Raw genomic sequence first — 24763 nt, forward strand, 5'->3', positions numbered from 1 at the left:
GGGATTATGAATAATTGTGTTAATATTGTGGTAAGAATCGCCTTTCAAAATATGTCTATCACGCAACCATAATGTTGTCCACACATCTCAGTGGGATTTATCCGCCATGACACACGACGACTGTTGCCACAAGTACGTTTTAATCCACTATCAACATTCCAAACATATCCTGCTTCATGTAGAAACGTTGTAGACTGAAACAGCCGTTGGAAAACATTTTGAAAACAAAAGTGCAAGTCTTTGTGGCGCGAAAGAAGCTGTGGTTATTTTTGTGTGTCTAGTTTTTTTCTAGATAAATTTATTTACCCAACTGCTGCGAAGTCACCGAGTCAAAATATTTTCGCGCCTTTTAATTGAATACTTGAACTGTGAGTAAAGGGGTCGTACGTATTTTCATAATGAAGAACTTTTCCAAATAGGAAAAAGTTGAGAGTTTATCCCCGGGTGTTTACTTAACGGCACAAGTTTTTGTAATACATGGGAACACCAAGGTGGATAATAGTTCTGTCACGGACAGCTCTTGGAAGCGTTTGCATCAACATGTATAGTGAACAAAATTAATAATGAGACCTGTGGAGTTTTCGGCGTATGGACCCCTCGAGAACGGGAGTGTGGAAAAGTTGGTACCGACGGTTACCCCGTGTGGACTCGTAGCTGAATGATCGAACGAGAACTTAGCCTCGAGACTTGGTAAGTTTATAAGGTACACAGGAAAAAACCAGTATTAGGAGTTTCAACTGAAAACAAATTACACGCAAAGAATCTAAAACGTTGCATTTAGGGTGCGATTTAGGTACATGCTTATTTTTTATATCATTACATTTCACGCCTGAAGGCCATGTCACACGGGGCAATTTTTACAGCTTTGAGGCAACCAACTGCACTGCGTACAAAAGAAAATTATGAATGAAGTTTCTTATAACGATAAAGGTTGGTAGTCTGTATATTGTGGCACGGCCTTCACTGTACTTTTCTTTGAATTCATAATTGATTTGAACCAAATCGTTATTTTATGTAACACTATCCACATTAATACAAAAGTTATAACAAACACAGTGCTATCTCCGTAAAATAGCAGATTTAAAGACACTAGACACCTTTGGTAATTGTCAAAGACCAGTCTTCTCACTTGGTGTATATCCATATATGCATAAAATAACAAACCTGTGAAAATTTATCTCAAATGGTCGTCGAAGTTGCGAGAGAATAATAGAAGAAAAACACCCTTGACGCACAAGTTGTGTGCTTTCAGATGCTTTCGAATTAAATTCAAATATTTTAGCCAGAAATTACCTAAAAGAGATGTTAAATTTACATCGGGGATAAAGAATAATAAGGGTCGTAGGTTCGAATCCCACCGGAGTAACATGCCTGTGATATTTTTTTCACAGGACTCGGGAAAGTACTGAGTATACAGTCTGTGCTATAACACACATCGGAGACATTACATTCTTTCTCAAAAACTACATTACTTTAGAGTGGGTCATTTCTCACAATGTTTTATACTATATCACCAGCTCTCCATTGCTCGTAATCAAGTAAGTTTTTATGCTCACAATTATTTTGAGTATTTGCAAATAGTGTCCAGATTGTGCCTTCAATGCTTTTCTGCCATTGAGCTGTGTACAAATCGTACATGCTTGCATGAAGTCCAGGCTCTCTTGCTCTTTTGTAAACATTGTGATGTCATTTGTTACCACGGTCTATTAAAAAGATGGCCAATGTGGAATTTTTGTTTTGCTTCAAATTCTATTTTCGAGAGATGAGTATAAGACGATAAGCTTTGATCTTGCTTTGATGCTTGAAAACAGTGAAATTTGTGGTTTTTCTTCACCTTTTTTTCCCGTGCTCCAAAGACCGATTGAGTTTCCATAGATTTATTATAAATCGTGAAGGGGACGGTCCAATATAGTGTGGATAATGGTCTTTGACAAATTATAACCATATTATTTCAATATTACCATTTGTCCAGAAGGGAAAGTCATTAGTTGAAACTATTTTTTCAACTCTCAATAATTTCTACTCCCATACTTAAAGGCAGTGGACACTATTGGTAACTGCCAAAGACTAGCCTTCACAGTTAGTGTATCTTAACATAAGCATAAAATAACAAACCTGTGAAAATTTGAGCTCAATCGGTCATCGAACTTGCGAGATAATAATGAAAGAAAAAACACCCTTGTCACACGAAGTTGTGTGCGTTTAGATGGTGGATTTCGAGACCTCAAGTTCTAAATCTGAGGTCTCGAAATCAAATTCGTGGAAAAAACACGTCTTTGTCTAAAACTATGGCACTTCAGAGGGAGCCGTTTCTCACACTGTTTTATACCATCAACCTCTCCCCATTACTCGTCACCAAGTAAGGTTTTATGCCAATAATTATTTTGAGTAATTACCAATAGTGTCCACTGTTTTTAACATGAGTGTAAAGGTATTTAAAACTCGTTGAACTTTTTTTTTATGTCATCGGGGTAATAATCAAAGTTGTGAAACATCTTACTTTGAGATGGGTAAATTTTAACTGTGCAGACAACATTAAGTTAATGTGTATTTAGTTTGCAAGCATTATAATGGTAAACATTGTGTCCATTTTGGTTAGAAGTTATATAGTTGCCTTCCAAAGAATACATAATCCCGTTCTTTTGTAAATGTGTATAGCATTTGATTTTCTGCATAACATTTGTATGGCGGCATTACTGCAACGTTAATATTGGCTTACTGGGAATTAATACACAAAATATTGACTTAAGACGACGTAATCGGTCATAGCCCCTTTTCGAAATCATGGGTTTTAGGCTTGGGCTTTGGGCTCAGGCTCGCTCATTTTTTTTGGAAGGCGTGTGCTTTCCATATCGGCGCGCTTATACAATGAGGAGGACGGATCTCAAGCCGGAGCCCGAAGTCTATTAAGCCGCAGTTTCGAAAAGGGGCATACCGTATTTCTGACCACATGTAGCGACTTCAACTGCGAATTTCCTAGCAAAAAAAACAACCCAAAACAAACCCAAAACAGTTCGTTGTACTTTTTATAGTTTAAAAAAAATTATTTTCGCAAAATTTGGTTCACCACACGCCCCCACACATGCGGATCCCAACGCAGCGGGTTCATTTCGAGATTTCGTTTTTTTGTTTATTTGTCTTTTATGCGAAAAGGGATTTATTTGTGTCTGATGACAGATAAATAATTCAACAGGGATCCCTCTCTAAATATTGATGGAGGAAGTTGGTATTTTCTAGAGGAAGTCAGTCTCCTGACGAGCAAGTTAGTCGAAACGTTGAGACCAATTCAGAACTGACTCCGCGGCAGTATCAGTTCATTACGATCCTATAAGCTAAAGTAGTAGTCCAGCCTATTTCTATACCATCCGCCCTGGTAATAATTAAAAAGCAGGACAGTTCTTTTCAGAACTGAGAAGTCTCCCGAACCTCCGATTATCTACTCCGCAGCAGTAGAATAACAAGACAGTTCTCTAAGAACAAACGCTACCTGGCAAGAGATACACACATGGTGTTACCGCAAACCAAATATACGAAGTTGGTATTATATTCCATTGGTTAAAACAAAATACTGTTTTACATAACTGACTTTTGAAAGATTGAGTATACCAGTATAACAACTTTACCAATTCAATTCAACAGGACTATACTTCGCCCAAAATAGTTCAAGGGATTACAAATAACATTGCCCCTACCCGGTGTATATACACAACTAACTGGATACATAAAGCACACGCCCAGCTGGTGTGGAAACAGTTGTCACACTTTGGCATTTAGGTATAATGATCTCGTATCAATACCAGTGATATTTGATTACCAGCGGCCACATTCTTTCGTGGAGGCCAGAAAGAAGACTGCAAGCTCTCCATCTTCAGAAAACATCTCCCCGTTCTCAAGGGAATTTTACTACTACTTTTTAGAGGATAAAGAATTTGTTTTGTAAGAGAAATTAACGTGGAGTTGATTCTTGGAGGCATCAACACAATTTGAAGGTACGTGAGTAACTTTATCAAACTTGTCTTCGTCATGCTGGTGTCAAGAAATATCTTCGGACATAATTTTTTTTGATCGAGAACAATTTCTCTTGGCTGAGAGGAGACATTTTCATCTGGCTTGGGGTTTGTTCGGTAATGAAAGCAACCGAGCTGTTAAGTATTTTGAAGTCATGTTTGAAGGACTAAAAGATTGATCTGACGTGTATTGTACTGGGTGAAAACTGTTTGCAATCTTCAAGTAAAAAGGAATGTATAATTGCAAATAAAATAATTATTAGCATAAAACCATACTTGGTAACGAGTATTGGAGAGCTGTTGAGTATGATAGTATAAGTAGTTTTCTAAAAAGAAGTTAATTTCCACGAATTTGATTTCGAGACGTCAGAATTAGATTTTGAGGTCTCGAAACAAGCATTCTTTCATTATTATCTCGCAACTTCGACGACCAATTGAGCTCAAACTTTCACAGGTTTGTTATTTTATGCATATGTTGAGATACCAAGTGAGAAGACTGGTCTTTCACAATTACCAATAGTGTCAAGTGTCTTTACCTTTTAACATTACTTGATGCCTAGTTTATGCAAAGTTACTTTGAAAAGATGGGAAGCAACATGAGTAATGTCTGAAGATTATACCACTTCTTTTTGTCTGTTTCGTATTACAAGGTTGAACACGAAATACTTGTTGCAAAATGAAAATTAAAAAGCTGGATTCTTAGAACTTAAAACTTTGTGATTTGTCGCCTCTGGTCTTATTCGCTTCAGTAGACAAAAACACTTCCGATTAATAGGAACAGTATTGGTTTTAATGTGGAGAAGTTTAAAACAAGATAGTCTCCCTAACGAACAAAGATAATTCTCACAAAGATATTATGTAAATTTATTTCGTTTTCCATAACGATTTCCCAATCTCGTATGAGCTCTCGTAAACATATTCAAGAATTTGTTTTACTACAATTATAAAACCATTATAACCATCAGATGATTGACTTGTGTTTGAAATAATGTTCAATAATTTAAAACATGACAGGCAAGTATATTATCTAATATTCAGTCTTTAATGCAGTAAAAGTTAAAGGTCTTAAATTAACTTTGCTTGTAGGCGTTCATCAGCATCTTTATATGGTTGATTTAAAATCATAATAATAAAAACTGTCTCAAGTCAACAGCAGCAGTAGGTAACTTGAGACATCTTCCCAGACGTTTTAGGCACAAACCCTCATAGTCAAGTAATAGTTCAACGCCGTAGGGCGTACATGTAGCCATCACATTACATCAGGGCTTAATGACCATAACGATGTGTACCACAGCTAGGCGTGAGATCAAATTAATTGTTAACCTTTGGGATTATATACTCACTAAATCTGAGTTGACTTTTTTTCTGTGGCCGTGCTGTTCGTGGTGGTGGTACTGATTTCAATTTTATTAACATTGGGACGAGAATTCCATTTCAGCGGGTCGTCTTGAGTTAGCACGCGGGGCTCTCTGCAGCGTTACGGCGCCGACGGTGTGATGGTGTACGCTCGGTGAACTTTCGGCGCCCACACGGTTTTCTGTTTTTACAAGTGTATACTTAGGATTGTCCGCACTGATCCGAAATGCTGCGCTTTCAATATTTAGTTGTTAGTTGTTTTAAACGCCTGCACATAAAATGACCCCAAAATATTTTTTTTTTAAAGAAAATTATCATTTAGCCTAAAGACAGTGGACACTATTGGTAATTACTCAAAATAATTGTTACCATAAAACCTTACTTGATTACGTCGGAGTAATGGGCAGAGTTTTTTTTTATAGTAGTATAATATAAACATTATGAGAAGCGGCTCCCTCTGAAGTAATGTAGTTTTCGAGAAAGAAGTAGTTTTCCACAAATTTGATCTCGAGACCTCAGATTTAGAATTTGAGGTCTCGAAATAAAGCATCTGAAAGCACACAACTTCGTGTGACAAGTGTTTTTTCTTCTTTCATTATATTCTCACAACTTCGACGACCGACCGAGCACAAATTTTCACAGGTTTGGTATTTTATACATATGTTGAGATACACCAACTGTGAAGACTGGTTTTGACAAGTACCAATAGTGTCCACTGTCTTTATAAGACACTGGACACGTTTGGTAATTACTCAAAATAACTGTTAGCATAAAAACTAACATGGTAACGAGGAATGGAGAGCTGTTGATAGTATACAGCATTGTAATAAACGGCTCCCTCTGAAATTACGTAATTTTTGAGAGAAAGAGATAATTTATAACTCAAATATTAAAAGACTTCAGGCCTGAAGCCTTTTTAGGCCCACACTTTGAAGTAACCTTCAGGCCTTGAGTGTCTGGCGACTTGCATAAAAAAAAAAATTTGGCAACTTCGATGACAAATTGAGTGTCAACATTTTCACAGATTTGTTATTTTGATGCAGAAGTTGGGATACACCAAGTGAGAATACTGGTCTTTGACAATATTACCAAAGCGTGTCCAGAAGTGCCTTTAAGAAAGTCCAGACGGTTGGATACACAATATACAGCAACAATTTACTTTATATAAAGCTCCTTTTAGTGACTAATGAATGTAGACATGTAGTCTTGATTCGTTGTGTTTATAACAGTTTTAATAATTGTATGGACAACGACAGCACACCAGAAAATTCACATCTTAGTGGCAGGCCAGTTCCTCATGAAATGCAATCATAACTCATGAACACCACAATAATTTGGTCGAATTTAGTTTTTCTTCTCTTAATGTTATTGCTAAATATTATTTCATCTGACAACCAACACCATCTGTGAATGCAGCAATGATTCAGTTCCCTCCACACATTACAACAATCAGACTATTATTGCAAGAAAATAATAAAAGGAAAAAAAACATCCTATAGTCGCACACATTTTTGTGATTTTAGATATCTAAATCAGACGTTGTGTCTTGAAGCAAACTATTTTTTTCTCGTCATCCATAGATGAGGCACTTGGAAAAAAATATATCATGAGTAAATGATCTCAACGTCTTGCCGAGGGGTGGCGCCCAAAGCCGTCCATTTCCCACTATTGGGTCATCAATGACCATAAATCGAATTTAAATAGGTACAATCTTCTTTGCCATGGGGGCTACCCTCTGAGGGGTACTTTCGACAGTGATAAAGGTCAAAAACTGTGATCCAGTTGGGGTTTACGTTCACAAACTCCCGGTAGGATTGTATTGACACTGCCGCTACGGGGGCATTCTTGTTTTGAGTTTTGTTCCGGGCTTGAGCTCAAAAGAAAACTCTCCCGAAATGCAGTATACTGCAATAGCAAACACTCTAAAAAGGACCACCGCGGGGAATATATTTCTTTCAAAATGGAGCTTAATTTTTTCTCCACTTTAACGAGTTCATAAACTCTCTAGTATTATATCCTAAGCACATGTCAGATTAAGGAGTTTGAAATGAATTCCTTTTTTTCTTTTCTTGGTGTGTCGTTTCGGGGGGACGTCAGTAACGAGGTTTAGCCCAAACTTGTCAGTTCACATTTGTGAGTTTTATTCAGTTGCTGTCTGCATATATTTTTATACGATTGTGTGTTTCTTGTATACTTCAAACTGACACCTGGAAAGGGGTGAAGTTTAAAATGTTTTTGGGGGCATTATAGAATATACCCTTCGGCTATGAACACTAAACATTCAAAGCGAGTGAATACCCAAAATATGAGGCTTATTTTATTTTGTCGACAATTGAGGTCAATTATTCAAATCTTTTAAGTAAACATTTGACAGCTTGGGAGACAATCAAGCTTGCCATTCAAGTTAAGGACTGGCGTTGCTAATCCCTCTTGGTTCTGAATGGAACTAGTTTGCTTTGGTCAGGTATCACAATAGGGCCATGTAATGTGCAACGGTCTACACAACACAATTCAAGCATAAATTCATAATATAAAACAACTTGGATATGAAACTTCACCGAAGTCCTAAAGTATCCGAATAAAATCAACTGTAAAGTGAATTTACTTTTGATGCACAATTTTAACTAGATAGAAAACATAGAACACCTTAAAGGCACTGGACACCTTTTGGTATTTGTCAAAGACCAGTATTCTCTCTAGGTGTACATCACAGCCCATGTATAAAAACAGCAAACCTGTGAAAATGTGGACACATTGGTCGTCGAAGTCGCAAGAGAATAATGCAAGTAAAAAAACCTTGTTGCTTTCAGATGTTTTCAGATGCCGAAATAATGCTTTAGCCAAAGTCTTTGATTATTTGAGTAAGAAATTACCCCTTTAGAGGGAGCCGTTTCTCACAATGTTTTGTACTATCAACAGCTCTCCATTAAAATACTCATTACCAAGTTATAAGTATTTATGCTACAATCGTTTTTTAGTAAATATCAGTAGTGACCAGTGCCCAGGATACCAGTGACTTAGCAAGGACCATTGCTCTACATTTGTATACGACCCTTGGTCTGTGGGTGAGACCCACTTCTTTCGGTATGAGGTACCAGTCATATCAATCTATAAACGTATACGTGACTAAACAACCAACTCAACGACAATAACTTGCGTATGAATCAGACATTTTAACCCTGTCATATCAAATCTTGTTCAAGTGAGCGATAAATAAATGTAACTCAAACATCTAGTGAATTGTAAAGAAAACAAATAGTACATGTTCGAGTTATTTGACAAAGGTATCGAGTGATGTAGGTTCCAATAAAGTTGTTTAGACCTGTGGCTTTGGGACTAGTGACCGTTTGACACATTGTCTTTACAATGGACGATATGTTGCAGCCTGGAGAATTCAGGTTTTTTTTCTTTTTTTTTTTCCTACGCCTCAAGTTTGTTCTCCTTGAGGCCGGGAAATAACAAATCTATGCCCTGATTCTGCTGGGGAAGTCAGGGATCGAGGCACATCATTCTAGGCGGAGGGGGGAAGTGGAGGGCGTTGAACAAAATGTTCATTTTAGTCAGTAGTTTTTTATTTGATATTAGTTTTTAAAGATTATAAAGTTAAACTATTTATTAGTAGCAGGGATATTTCATGTGGAAAATTTCTTCTTATTTGACATGAAAGGGATCACTCATAAATTAATTGTATTCTCCCATCGCAATCTCTTAAATAATAAAATGTGTTCATTCGTTGGTTTTTGTTGACAATTTAATGTTGTTTTGAACGTATACATAATATTTTTATCGCACCTTTCGGGCATTTTCATAAGCCATTTAAGCATTTCCTCTCTGCAAAAAACATCGGAATGTAAGTTCTCTTTTATCTCAGTTCTAAAAACCCTAACCCTTTTCTCTCTCCTTTGATACCACAGACAGAGAAAGTTGAAGTGAGCCGTCCGTCACTGTGTAACGCATACTGACCAATGGGAGAGCAGAGTTGTGTCTATCGCGCGCAAACGCTTCCCACGTAGAACTCTCCCCGTCACACCCGCCCACCCAACCGACCAAATCTTGCTCTCCTTACCTCACCAGTGACACCGAGCAGCTGCACAGGATAGACTTTACAAGTGCCTTCAAACCTTGCAGTCGGATTTCCTTCTCCAACCCTGGAAATATTTTCTTGTTTACTCTTCGTGAAAACGGGGCTGAGATGATTCCCCTAGTTTTGTGCTTCTGTCTGGCGTGGAGCCATCTTCTTCTGCCGGTGGCGAGGGCATCTTGCCGGGACGGGGGGCAGTTTGGAGGGGCACTTTGTTGTCAAGGCAAGGATATAAACTGTGTGACGGAAGGTTACAGGGTGAACTCCGCTTACTACCATGATACTTGTTTTTGCGACGGGGCGTGTGCGGATAGTAGCGACTGCTGTTCCGATTACGAATCTGCATGCCCAGGTAAGAATATCAATCTCTTAATTATACTTCATTACCTCAAAAATTATACTTGATCTAAAAAATATGGCTTCGCAGATTGTGAACCTTAAGCCTGTGGAAGGGTTTAATGTACTTGTTCGATCATATTGCAATCTAAGGTAATGATCACTGCAATACCTCACTGTTGGAGTTTTGAGTATAGATCACTAAAGTTGTCACTTCTTATGAAGTCATCTTAAAGACAGTGGACACAATTGGTAATTGTCAAAGACTAGTCTTCACAGTTGGTGTATCTCAACATATGCATAAAATAACAAACCTGTGAAAATTTGAGCTCAATCGGTCGTCGAATTTGCGAGATAATAATGAAAGAAAAAAACACCCTTGTCACACGAAGTTGTGTGATTTCTGATGCTTGATTTCGAGACCTCAAATTCTAAACTTGAGGTCTCGAAATCAAATTCGTGGAAAATTACTTCTTTCTCGAAAACTACGTCACTTCAGAGGGAGCTGTTTCTCACAATGTTTTATACCATCTATCTCTCCCCATTACTTGTAATCAAGAAAGATTTTATGATGATAAATATTTTGAGTAATTACCAATAGTGTCCACTGCCTTTAAACTGTGTGCATCACCGCATCTCATGTGCTAATTTTTGCAGAAACATCATCACATTCATCTTTTCATATAATCCGTGATGTGCCCTAATAGTTATCATCGTCATACCAACGTTGTCTCCAGAAGATTTCCATCAATGGACACTACAGCAACTACCACACCATCACCATCAAAACTTTAAACACAAAACATTTCATAAATTGTCCACAAACCGCGCGTTAACACCCATATCCTTTCCAACACTCAAACTAAAATCCTCGTCATCGAAAAACCTACCAAACAAAAACCGTCATATTATTTTATCACCACCAAACCTAACACTGCAAAACAAGTTAAACAACCACCACCACCACAACCACAAACTTAATGCAAACATCCCCACCTCGATCTGACACATTTGAGATGATTGAGTGAGTGTGTTAAACATGACATTAGAACATTCGTGTTGAAGGCAATACGAACTCATGCAGGATGCTCCGCCAGTTCTACGCTGTTATTAGTAAATGCCTGGCATACTCCTCTCTTTGATTAAAATTCTCCACTGTGCGTGTCATTAATGTCAGCCCATTAATGTGTGCGAGTAATTTCAAGAATGTTTATCCCGTTCCACTGACTTGAGTAGCGAGATCATGCAGAAGCAGTGTATTTGATTTAAAATGGGGATTTTGCTTTTAAATGCGAGTTCATGATTGGTGCGTCGAATATAGGGGGGATCAAGTTGTCTTGCATCACATGTCCAACTTAAAAATTCTGCCGATTTGAGTGCTGGTATTTGGGCTTAGCCTTTAGTGCCTGTCATAGCATAGGCTGTCCACGAAGTAGCAGCTTCACAACACATAATCATATACGTCCTTTATACTTCATGCAACGTATGTGACGCGGCGATTCAGGTAATCTCCACGAAGAAAATGTTCACAGTTAGTCTAATATTTTAAATAAGATCAAAATTTTGAACATAATTTGTGTTAGGACATAATTTTATGATCGTAAATCCAAAACTACATTATTGTAACTACAATGTTGTCGTAATGTGTACTTTAACGCACGGTGACGCAGCGATCAGCCGCATATCCGCATAGCCGACAATTCAGTCAATGCCCAATAAAACATTTTTTTCTTATATTTTGTTATGCAAGTTGCAAGACACACAAGGCCTGAAAGCCACTTCAAGGTGTGGGCTACAATTATTTTATTCCAGAGGCCGTTGCCACCTACTCCAAGGGCGGAAACATGGTTACCCCCTTTTACAGTCCATACGGCTTTGGTATCTGCTACCTGGAGTGTGTTCTCTTTGCATGGCGCGGTAGTTTGGTTCCTGTAAAAATGGTCGAGATACGAGATGGCCTGTTAAAAGATGAAGTTGGAATCTCTCCTAGCCCTGGCGGCCTTCCAGTCTCATATTCAGTGTCTTGTGTAAAGCACAGAGGAATCGTCATTGGGCTAGAATCACTCCTCACTTTCCTGCTTTGTGACATTATTTTAATTCAAACGAAACCCCCGTGCCAGTTATAAAAACACTCTCACCAATGTGTGGTCCTATTTTGGTGTTTGAAACAACAAAACGTGTGGATTCCAACATTCCGAGACGAGATTTCAATTTTCGAGTGTGCCAAATATTTAAACTTAGAATATCTCTTTCAAAGTAGCTACTACTTTATGTATGTTGTTAACAGTTAGATGACGTTTGCAACGCCAGATGTACATCATCCCATTGCGATAACCCTTAAAGGCAGTGGACACTATTGGTAATTGTCAAATACTAGACTTCAAAGTTGGTGTATCTCAACATATGCATAAAATAACTAACCTGTGAAAATTTGAGCTCAATCGGTCATCAAAGTTTTGAGATAATAATGAAAGAAGAAAACACCCTAGTCACACGAAGTTGTGTGCGTTTAGATGGTTGATTTCGAGACCTCAAGTTCTAAACTTGAGGTCTCGAAATCAAATTCGTGGAAAATTACTTCTATCTCGAAAACTACTCCACTTCAGAGGGAGCCGTTTCTCACAATGTTTTATACTGCCAACCTCTCCCTATTACTCTTTACCAAGTGAGGTTTAATGCTAATAATTATTTTGAGTAATTACCAATAGTGTCCACTGCCTTTAATATAACTCGAAGAACTGAGTTAGATGAGGTGCAAGCTTGGGAGAAGCAGGTCAAAGAGATCAGGGCAAGCTGTATAAAAGCAGAAAATCCTGCCGAGCAAATGGAAGAAATGAGTGGGGGTACCAGTCGTAGCATTGGTAACTACATGCTATTCAGGCTGGTACGACAATTGTTTGTTAAGCAAGATTTGGTGTGCTTTGCAAGTTGTTGTGCTTACGGGCTTATAAAATTGGGCCCAGGGCAAGATGTAACAAAAGCAGAAAATCCTGCTGAGCAAATGGAAGAAATGAGTGGGGTACCAGTCGAAGCATTGGTAACTGCATGCTATTCAGGGTGGTATGCAATTGTTTGGTGTGCTTTTCAAGTTGTTGTGCTTACGGGCTTTATGATATTGTGCCCATCAGGGCCCAATTTCATAAAGCTGTTTAGCAGAAAATACTACTTGACAAATTTCTCTGCTAAGCAAAAAGTGAGTGGGGCACCAGTCGCAACAGTGTAAACTGTATATGGAATACTTGCTGGTAACCTGTTTTTGCTAGGCATTTTCCTGTGCTTACTAGTTTTTTGTGCTTACAAGCTTTATGAAATCGGGCCCAGGTGGCGACAAAGTAGACATGTAGGCATGACTCTCTACTCCAGGACCTCTTTCCGAATCACTCCCTTGATGAGGGCCTTTGGATTGGCTTGTCCGTGCGGTGTCCCCTGGTTCCCCCCACGTACACAACCAACTGAAGTTTCAGAATTCAGACAAACCTTTTAATTAATACCGTACCAATGCTATATGTTCACCTTTAAGTATTCCTTCATCGCCAACTTTATATCTATAAACATAGTCTGATCTAAAATGTTCTGCATTGCTGTTACTACATCCCACACGTTCCATCACCAAAAAAAAAAGAAACATACACGGTTACAATATTATTGTCAAAATAAAGGTTCGCAATAAAATGAATGATGGATGATTAGCCTTTGTAGGATTGCGTGGAAACTCGAAACTTTGTAAACAAGACAAGAACCTTAACCCACGCTGTGCGCGTGTTTTTATGTCCTTTGAATGCATCAACCTCGTCAATTATAACAGAGATCATTGGGACCTAGAGATCAATGGACCTTATTAAGCCCGGTCCATGCTTCTTGCGAAGGCGAATGCGGATCGAATTTTGGTGACGCAACAATCGGTACGCGCTCCATTTCCCTTTGTGATGCAATGACATTCGCATCGCACGAAGCATTCGCAGGAAGTATGAACCCGGCTTTAAACGCGCAATTACATACGTACGCTCGGTGCACACGGTATAGACCTTTTCGCAAATACCGGGGCGCGCGCGTAAAGCTTGGAATTAGGTGCATTGTGGTCTAGCTGGTATCCAAATTTGATCCATATATATCCCACAATGCACCTCATTTAACAGTCTGCGCTTGCGCATTGGTATTTGCGATAAGGTCTATATCAATGAACAACCTTCTATTTACCTCTAACCGAGGGTGCCTTGCTCACAGGATCATAATTTTGATAGTTGCTTCTTTTAAGATTGACCGTAAAATAGCACTCAAATCCGGCACCCTAGCTCTTATGGATCAACCCCGAGCTCTTATGGAATGTCACGTCATGAAACAAAGAAAATGTATAGGTTTCGCAAAATTTCATCCATAGGGTTCTCATGACGTCTGGCTCAAAGCATGTGCGCATCTGAAGTTGTCACGTTGTTCTTGCTTTATTACTTTCAGCGCCCAACAGCGCAAAAGGGCGAAGCACTCCTGTCAAAACTCTCGTCAACACAAGACCTCCTTTAAACCATGTTGTCATTTTGTACAATGATAGCTTTCTAACAACTCCCCCATTGGCAGAAAAATGTACATATTAAAATCTCCCAGAGGGGGGCCACAGTCAGATAAATACTGGGTACAGAGGGTGCCTAGTGCAAGGCACTTTAACCTTGGGGCAGCTGTTGAGGGATCCAGGGTAATGACACGAGTAGACGCAGCACGAGCCGTTTTATTGGGATCAAAACATCAACGATTCCCACATCTTAAAAACACCACGTGGAGTGTTGATGCAATAATAAATACTTCAGGGTGAAGTATTTCAAGGCAGAGCGTTTTTTTAGGAAGATATTTCGGGAAGGGAATTTTGAAATCAGTGGGAGTTAGACTCCAAAGATGTAGTTCTGGTGAACATTTTGTCTATTATTAAATTGAGTGTTAAGGGTTTTTTTTTTATTGGCGTGGCCCACATATTGTGACTGGTTGGCTTTAAAATCTTACCAAGTTGGTGGTGTCAGGATACTCGTTTCGAGTCTGCAATCGAATCAAGTGAAGCTTGCATCAGGAATTTAGAAAAATAATTACTATTTACGCGATTAATGTTTTTTAATTTTTGTTTTCAAAACTTTTCATATCTTTTTTTTTCGTATTTGTTTTTAATCTGGACATTTCATGCCACCAATTCCGTTCAAATTTGTTGTTTATTTTTGTTAACTTTTTCACTATTTCAGGTCCTAAACAAAACAACGATTTTCAGTTTTAATTCATTCTCACACTCAAATTGTCGTTTTTCTCTCAACCTTTAGCCACCAATATTTTGTGCTATGTTAGTTACTTTGTCTTCCCATGTTTTTGCCGTTTTGCTGCAGTGGTCCTCTGTCGCATTTGAGGTTAACTTCAATTCAATTTACATTTTGTTTATTTCATCGCAGTTTACAAGTAAAAAGTGAAAAATAATTCCCTGTGTGCACTCAAAAAAGATTCCAAGTATATTTACTGCTTAAACAAACAAAGTTTAAGTCAAAGTGTTTAAATAATTTTTTTTATGTCTCCCCATATCGCCTCGTTGTTTATTATTTATATATATATTTATTATATCTCATCAGAATTCACTGCACACATCTCTTTTCCCTGTCGTTTTTAAAAGCCAGCAAGATTAAGGGTCTTCATCCAAATCATCAAAAAACGATTAAACCAAAATATGTCCCCTCTTCCTCTTATCACAAACCTCATGGATCTGAATCTGAATTTTATAAAGTCAGCAAAGCATCCTAACAGAAACATCACACACATTTTTTTGCAAAGAATACAATGGAGAATACGATCGGTTTTAAACGTGGAAGGGATACCCCCTTTAGTCCATGGAAGGGACTGAAAACAAAATCCACATGCAAGGCTCTGGTACGGGCTCGAACCGGTGTCGCATGCAATTATGTCCTCTATGCAATACTATTCGGAGGACAATATTGCATATGCAATAATGTCCGCCGGACGGTTTTGCATCATGCAATCGTGTCCGCCCGGACGCTGCTGCATAATGCAATTGTGTCCGCCCGGACACATTTGCATATGCAGTTGTGTCCGCCCCCGTGCAAAACCGTCCTTGCAGTAAATTAAACGCCCTTGGTCGACGGGAACACGTTCGCCATTTTGTTACAAGTTAATATAAGTGCATGTCATGAATGCGATGGGAAGTGTTCGGCCGTTGGGTATTCGCTGCAATCATGAAATACGTGAATATTCATGCTGCATATTATGTAGGTTCAGTGCATGCACGTTCGCTTACGCGCGCACGTACATGTACAGTCATGTACATGTCCGCCGGACGGTTTTTCCCATAACCCCGGACACGATTGCATATGCAAAAGTGTCCGGAGCGGACAATATTGCATGGCAGACACAATTGCATCTGACACCGGGGTTCACTGAGGTGAAAGTCATGGACAGAAACCACTGAGCCAACCTGACTGTCCACACATCATGTCTGTCCTTTACCTCATCTTTCCCCTCCTCATACAGCCACTGACTGTGTAGTATCTTCATGGAGTTACTGGAGTGGATGCAGCGTGTTGTGTGGTGTGGGAGTCAGCGAGAGAAGACGGTACAAGATCAAGGACTCAGAAAATGCTGGAGAGAAGTGTCCTCCTTTTCGCCAAATGAGGGCATGCTTTTCAAGCTTTTGTGACGCCAGTGAGCTCCCATCCAATGGTAAAATAATAGATATTCACAAATCACCACTTTATATTCGTAATACTATTTTAGATCAATTTAAGGCGTTCTGTTGACAAGAAACACCGTACAAAAGATCTGCCATTTCGCTATATCATTGACATCAGATCAACCACGATGATCATCGTTCTGGATTATACTTTACAAAATATTCCACTCTTTACTCGCAGAGACCGCAATACTCTTTTTCCAAAGTCCATGAACCTGAAGACAAACAGAGTGTACTGTAACCGTCGAGACCACAACAACGGCTCTTTTCAGAGACAACACCTTCCCCCCAAAAAAGATTTATACGATGTTGGTTTACATATCCACCATGCAAAGCTTCCATCACAAATTAAGAACCCATACAATTATTTTCCCCGAAATCTAAATCGAATGGCAGCCAGAAACAGTTTAAAGTGGTTGACTTTGTGTTCCTCGTTTCCAGGTATTGCACTTCTCCTTCCATATTCTGCCAGTGAGAGAAGAAATGATCCCGATCTGAACCTTATGACAAACTTCCTCATTAGTCTGGGCCGGTACAAACCGTGAGTGTCACATTTATTTTGAAGTTCTATTCAACCCATTATAATGCATTATTGTAAAGGGTAATAAGTTTTTCTTAAAGCCATTGGACACTTTCGGTAAACAGTATTATCCAAGGCCCACACTTCGTGTATCACAACTTATTGAAAATTTAGGCTCAATCGCTCATCGGAGTTGGGAGAAAATAACGGGAAAACCCTACCTTGTTTTCGCACGTTTCGCCGTGTCATGTCATGTGTTTACTATAAATCCGTAATTCTCGTTGTCAAGAACTTGATAATTGTTTTAATGTTTTCTCAAAAAGTAAAGCATTTCATGGAATAATATTTCAAGAGAAGTATTTTACCACTACCTTCTGTAAACCCTGTTAGTTATTTGTAAATCTGTGAACTTTTTTTGTTTGTTCCGAAAGTGTAGAACGACTAATATTGCAGTCACAGTAAAGACCCAAAATCCAATGTGAAATAGGCCTACATTGCAAAGGTCGTGCCGTTACTTTTGGAAGGAATTTTATTCAGGGGGTCAAAGTTTAATGGGCTGCTTAGGCAGAAAGCATTGCTTAACAAATTCTGCTTAGCAGAAACGAACAGGATACTAATTACAAATGGTGCGACACGGTAGTTTGGCTGGTGAAATTTTGCTGTCAGGCATCATTTCGTTGTGCTTAGCATATTTTTAGTATTCTAGGCAGCCCTTTGAAATTAGACGCTGATAATTTCAACCTTCCTTACACACACTATTTCTTGGCCACTGTAATATTTTTGGTTAACCCTGCCGTCATAATCTATTGTCTGAAAATAGTAAGACAAACTGACAACTTTAAACAATGTACTAACCTTCCCCCCACAACACCATCCACAGATTCAACAGTTACTGTGTGTACTTCAAGCTGACTGGACTGAACAAGAAGTGTCGTTCCAATGGTGATGACACAGAGTGGAGCACCTTCGCCAAAAAAGGTACCACGACGCTTTGAAAATTTGAAGTAAATTCGGTTATATTCCAGTGTTTCACTCCAAAATTCCACAAAAAGCAAATGTTGAAACGGCCTATAAACATTGTAGTCAATATGTGTTGAGCATGAAAGTCGATCTTTCAGCCATTCTTCTCAATTTGTATTGACTGTTCACTTGCAACATCTACAGTCCGGCGGACACGGGTCACTTAATCAAAATAAATTTTTTACCGCCACAAAAATCTACCCGCCAGTGGACGATAGTCAGAAGGATTTCCGAGATTAAAAATAAACTATTTCGCTTGTAATTTTTATGCGGATACTGAAGTGTGAAAAAATGCATATGTTTGATTATGAACCGTAATTGTTACAATAGAAATAAGACCTGAATATAACTCACAAAGCTTATTGTCTTCAGAAATCATGTTGTCATTCTATAAACACCTTCTAGGCACCGGTGTTTAACCCGAAGTTATCGTCTGCTATTAAAATACAAGGCAATTATTAATGTGTATATTTACACACACATTATACAATGTGTTCACACGGACAGATACCAAAATACCATTGTCAAACCACTCTTTATTAAAATGTTGGGAGCGCATGTTTAAAAAAAAAAACATATTTGTACTCATAACAGGAACAATAGTTTGTGCGGAGTGTGACCAACCAGCGTTCAACAGCGAAGGACGGTGTCGAGGAGAAGGCATCCAGGGAAAGAAATCGCGTTGGGCCGCCCTGGATCTTCCCAAGTGCCGCGGTAGGTGGGTTCGGACATCAATAGAGGAGAAATGCAAGTGCAATACAGGGTCGGATTTCATATTTATTTAAGTCTTCAAACTTGATCAGGAATTAACATTTTTTAGCCAAGTGGTGGTACCGTATTTTTTCTTTGAACCATGCACCTTTTCTATCATTGATGTGGCAGAGAGTAGCATTAGGCCATCACTTCTGTGGTTGGAACAGATTCGTTTTTCATGTCGAATTAAAATCAAATGGTAGTTTCTCAAAAAACAACCAAACAAACTAAAGTTGGACTAAAAGTTCAGGAATGTTTAGCAATACTCCTTGAAATAATAAAAAGGATACCTTTCAAATGTTACCCTAATTTAACAATATTTAATGTTCTTACACGAAGCATATCTGTGGCAGTAATGTTGGCAAATTACTAAATTTAGTATTTTAAGTTTAAGCTATGTAAAGAATAACTCATTATTAAAGTAGACCATCTCGTTTTAAAATTAGGTCTTATAAATTTTATATTGCTGGTTCTAAATGTATTGAACAATGCCATTGTACCTTTAGTAAATAACTTGACCTCCTCCTTTTCTATGCTGCATCAACTTTCTGTTAAGTTCTTGTTTGCTATTTAACCGTTTTTATTTACTACCGGGCGCGAGTAGAATGACTCTTTTTTAGCACCACGTGTTTCTGAATGTATTGTCTTTTAGTAAATTAAATCAATGCTGTGTATTTAAGGACGATGTACTAATAAAGTAGGGCCTACTGGCTTTACGAATCTAGATTCAAGATTACGTCACCACCTTATTGGGACCGAAAACTCGGAATTTATATTTTGATACATACAATATTTTGCATTAACTTTGCTCAAGGCATGATTTAGGTAGTTTGTAAAACAATTTCACAATTTCCACCCAGGTAAACAACTCATGAGAAAATTATGAAGTAATATTTTGTGGGAAATCTGCGGAATAAGTTTGTTTCAGGCAGTGTTACCTTTTTTGGATGGAATCCAATTCTGTGCGGTTGGCATTAGTGATTTAATTTGAAGAGAACTGTATAGCACAACTGTGTTTATTTGGTAAAATGTTGGCGTTTGTATAAATTGTCGTTTATAGACATATTTATGACTGAAATCACACCATCTTGTAGAATATTGTGTGTAGATTTGATCATTTTGTCACAAAAAGGAAGAGATGTTAAAAACATAATATCAGGGAGCTAGATTGGCTCAGTACCTTTCACCTTGCATGTGGATTAACACAACAGTCTTCCACAAACTAGAAACTACAACTTAAAAACAAAAGCTCTGAACTAAATAAAATTTACTTTTTCTTTGACCCCATAGAAGAGTCATTTAATAGTTGGATAATTGTATATAATAATATCTGGCACAAATTATACTTCAAAAATTAATCACAAGATTGACAAATTCTCCAAACTAACATTGTACAAAAAACAACAAATTGAGATTACTATTGAAATGAGCGACACTAATGTGTGTTACTATTGGGTTCGGATAGATAGAGAATGTGTAGACTTACATCATGGTGTAGCCACTGTTCTCCAACCATACAAATACATCAGACCATAATGAGGCTGGAAGGGGAAAACTAGTCTGGTCCCTTCATGTGTATGAGAAACATACTGAAAACGCCAGTGTGTAATACAGGGAGCCCAACAATGGCCACAATATGAAAAAGGTCTCTCTACATAGTTATGTGATTTACACTCTGATGGTGGTGCTTTTTTGGTTAAATTAAATTAAATAATCCTTTAGAAACTGTGCTTTAGATTTTTTTTTAATACATTGAATATATTGTGACTGAAAACATTAGGTAAACAACTGAATATTATAGTACATTCTTTTGTAATGTTGTAACAACTATATGCTTTTTTGGTTATTAATGTTACAGCCAAACAATGTTAACGTTTATTAACAACTTTGGATTTTTGCTTTTTAAACACATCTGCTGCCACTGTTATGTTTTGACAAGATGCTCATTTATGAAATGACAGTGGACTGAAGCACCTCATTTTTTAAACAGAATTTGTGTAACTATGAGGGTGATTACAAGAAAGATGATCTCCAACATCTGAGAACAAAAGTTCAACTGACTCTCTAAGTGTGATTGTACACCATGCCAACTACGGTATTAATTGGTTCTCTAAAAACAAAACACCTTCAACTGCTAAAATTAAACAGAGTTTGATTGAAATCTAAATAGACTAGCTCCTCCTCTGTCACAGAGTTTTTGAATTTACCTACTACAAAATCGCTTAGCTAAGAAATAATAAATTTGAGGTCGTTCGTCTGTGATTTTAAACAACATTGTAAAATCAGCAACACAAAGAACACTGAAAGCAGAAATCGGACTGCGCAGTAAGCTAAAGCAGCAAGTCTGTACAGCATTATAAATTCCCAGTCTAATTTAACAATAGACCTTTATCACGGAGTCACCATCGCGGACATGTTCCCTGTTTCCAATAACAGTAATGAATGCTAACATTCATTGCGAATGGCACCAGACTATTATTTCGTCCAGCCTCAGTTTGGTTACAATGATATGGATGGAGTATAATCAAATGACCACACCGTGATAAAGGTCTATTACAATTATTGTATCTTGTTATTATTATTGTATCTTGTTATTTAGAAAATGTCACATTAGCTTCATACACTGAAATACACAGTTTATGTTTTCAGGTTTGGTATTCTGCTTTTCCACCTTTTATTAGGAACATACATTAGTTTGTTTCCTAATATTCAATATAATATGAATAAACCAGTGAAATCCCACCAAACACTTGATTTTTGTCCGACTGAGATGAGGTTATTTCTCTGGGAGCAGAATTCGGTGTGTGTTCTTCCCATGTTACAAGGCTGATACCATCAGAGAGAGACATCACAGTTGCCAATGACAACGATTAACTTTGTTAAAACTTGTGCTAACTTGACTAATTTATCAGACAATACAAAAATCTACAAACTACACGCCTCGCTCGTTCTCATCGTTACCATTCAATTTTGAAATTAACTCTCAAAATAAATCCTACATCCTGATCGGATCAACATGACCCCTGACCCATTCAGTGTGCTCAGCTAACCTCCGACCTATGTGATTGGTGTTTCGTAAAAATAAAAAAAGTCCTTAAATTATTTGTAGATAACCCCACAAATTCTCTCAATCAATCGTCCCAAAGTCGTCAATACATACGGCAGGCTAACATACAATTGTTTTAAACCTCTCATTCGGTTAACATTGTCCTATAACGCCATAACGAATTCCCCTGCACTCATGCTTCAATAAAACATTTCAATAATAATTTCACTCTAGTTCTAACCCCTCCTTCCTTGTGATTGTGGAACATGGACTGACTCTAAATGATAAACCCCAACACTCTAAACACTACAAGACTTGAATAGTGCTATATTTATAGGCTGATACAAAAAGCCACAACACTGTTTAAGGAATGTTCCACTTAACCAATCAAAACTGACCATTTCACTACTTACTTCCCAATCTATAAAACTGCTAAGCAGCAAATATTGCTTACCAGATGAAAACAGCTAAGCAAAGGGAACCCGTCATAATCTACAGGAACATTGTACAGTATTTTGACCGGTAGCCTGTTTATGCTAAGCAGATCTTATCAGTGCTCAGCAGCTTTATGAAATTGGGTCCTGCTCACTTTGCATGGATGGAATGACTTTAATTATTTTTTTTCTTCGATCTATACAAAAATATCACTCCCACACAGAAAATATATAATGGTACCAGGCTTAAAAGCTCAAAGCATCCAATTTGGATTCTGACATTTTGAACCAATTCGTAATCACAATTAAAAACACCAGTTAGGGATCTATTCTATTCTACACTAAATGAATACATTTGTTTCTAGCCACTACAGTTCTCTACAGTCTACACTATCATATTTTTCATTCTTGCCTTTATATAATTTTTTTAAACAATTTTTTTTCTTTGACTATTGTGTTTTTCAATTCAGTATTTGTTATAATATATTACATTACCCCAATATATTTCATTACATTTATGTATTTATTTTTTTTCTTTTACATTTTTTCTCCTTTTTTTTTTTATAAAGCCAATTATTATTAACCTGCACGGACACAATTGGACTAATAACTGACATCTGAATGACGAAACTCACCAATCACTCACCAAAAAAAAACAAAAAATAAAATAAACTCAACACAGGAAAAAACCCAATTTCCAAGTTACCCGGAACATCAGCTGAGCACACTGGGGCTAAAACCTGAACTGCCACACCCAACAAAATTTTCAAAAAACAGTTAATTTTCTTTGTACTTTTTCAATTCCTTGGTCAGGAAAGAAAAAAGATCCCTCTAGAGCTATACAATAAACACGCAAACACATTTGAGTACAGTGTGACGATAACGGATGAGGAATGGGAAGCGTTGGGGCGGGGGCTAAAATGCGCCTTAAATTTAGATATATATATATACACATATAAAGAGTTGCGAAGCAGCACTAATCTACGATAACATAAAGAATCTACGCATACACAGGGTATCTTGAAGTAGAAACTATTTGATGCGCATACTCTTGAATTGTGTCCGCAAATGTAATAATCATGAGCAAATGGCTATTGCTGCACACAAACATAAGCCATGTAAAATATCCACAAGGGGTAACCAGCAAGCACCTCTGTCATTACCTCATCAACTAAAATATCGCCAAAAAACTGTTGAAATATGTTTTTAGTTGAATGGGAGGGAATCGCTTCAGAGCCCCAGACTTGAATAACATCTGCCACCTAGAAAACAGTTACCCGCCGCAATAATACACTTTTAACATTGCAATCTGGCTGTTTTAGTAAGTAATTATGCGTGCAAAGCAGTGGCTTTGGGGAAAAAGCTGACCACCCCTGGGCTTCAAGATATGAAACCCACTTCTGATCACCCCTGAGCTTCAAGATATGAAACCCACTTCTGATCACCCCTGGGCTTCAAGATATGAAACCCACTTCTGATCAACCCTGGGCTTCAAGATATGAAACCCACTTCTGATCACCCCTGAGCTTCTAGATATGAAACCCACTTCTGATCACCCCTAGGCTTCAAGATATGAAACCCACTTCTGATCACCCCTGGGCTTCAAGATATGAAACCCACTTCTGATCACCCCTGAGCTTCAAGGTACGAAACCCACCTCTTTGTGAACAAACCAATAATATGCCAGAGATTATTATATAGCTCTATACTAGGGATTTACAGACAGACGAACAAAAATAGTATAGGGGGGAAAAAATAACCGCCTCGACCTTAACATCGCCTTCCAGAAAAGAGGGGGGGGGGGTTAGATTTTTATAGAAGCAAAGACAACTGTACCATCACTTAGATTGAAATTCACTGAATTGAATTAACACAAAATCTTTTTTTTTTAAAGAACCCACTCAACTTTTACACTGAAGCAAACTAAACACTCATTTCAAAAATTTGTGATTTGAGTTTGTGATCTTTTTTTGCACAAATCAATTTTTTTTTTTTTTGAAAACCAAGAAATTTGACTCCCATCCCCTGGCTGCAGTATCCCCCTCAAATGCTTTACCCCTCTCCAAGGAACTAAGAAGTGGCGGTTGAATGGGTTATTCTTTCCCCCTTTTGTGAGACTCTCTAGTTCAATTACTGTAAGCGCTACTCTCACATGCCATAGTAGCCCGGTTGCGCCCCCATCATACCCGCTCCGGGTACACCCATGGGGGGCATCTGGGGAGGGGCCATCATCATGCCTGGACCGGCCGTCAGCATCAGCTGGGGTTCATCTGGGGAGAAGAAACATTCAAATATTAGTGGCTTCTTATATAGCATGCATATCAGTGACGCTTAAGGCGCCTCAACATTCAGTATTTTCCTGCAAGGTATGTGGGACTACATTTGGATTATGAGAGCTGCTCCTTTCACATAGCACCATGTAATAGTTTATAAGGTGCTGTGGCGCAATATGCTGCCAATCCAGCCAGAAACACCAAGGTGATCCCGTCTCATTCGATAAGTAC

General features: G+C 38.1%; 2 protein-coding genes across 3 annotated transcripts in view; one reads left to right on the forward strand and one right to left on the reverse strand.

Annotated features, from left to right (window-relative positions):
• The first annotated feature begins 583 nt into the window (after positions 1 to 583).
• Positions 584 to 21703, forward strand: LOC117290400 (somatomedin-B and thrombospondin type-1 domain-containing protein-like). 2 transcript variants are annotated; one of them, XM_033771785.1, is made up of 6 exons: positions 584 to 690; positions 9278 to 9796; positions 16288 to 16476; positions 16928 to 17027; positions 17887 to 17984; positions 18621 to 21703. In XM_033771785.1, the coding sequence occupies exons 2-6, from the start codon at positions 9556 to 9558 to the stop codon at positions 18809 to 18811; spliced, it is 819 nt and encodes a 272-aa protein (XP_033627676.1). In that variant the 5' UTR covers positions 584 to 690; positions 9278 to 9555; the 3' UTR covers positions 18812 to 21703. The 2 variants fall into 2 exon arrangements, with proteins under 2 accessions (XP_033627676.1, XP_033627677.1); XM_033771786.1 differs by lacking the exon at positions 584 to 690 and adding an exon at positions 3847 to 3989.
• Positions 20608 to 24763, reverse strand: part of LOC117290399 (clathrin heavy chain 1) — a 44386-nt gene continuing 40230 nt past the window's right edge. Inside the window, exon 30 of the mRNA XM_033771783.1 lies at positions 20608 to 24529. Within this exon, the coding sequence (XP_033627674.1) occupies positions 24408 to 24529 (122 nt within the window). The 3' untranslated portion in view covers positions 20608 to 24407. The remainder of the gene's footprint in view (positions 24530 to 24763) is intronic.

The sequence above is a fragment of the Asterias rubens genome, chromosome 5 (genome assembly GCF_902459465.1).
Source record: "Asterias rubens chromosome 5, eAstRub1.3, whole genome shotgun sequence".
Classification (NCBI taxonomy): domain Eukaryota; kingdom Metazoa; phylum Echinodermata; class Asteroidea; order Forcipulatida; family Asteriidae; genus Asterias; species Asterias rubens.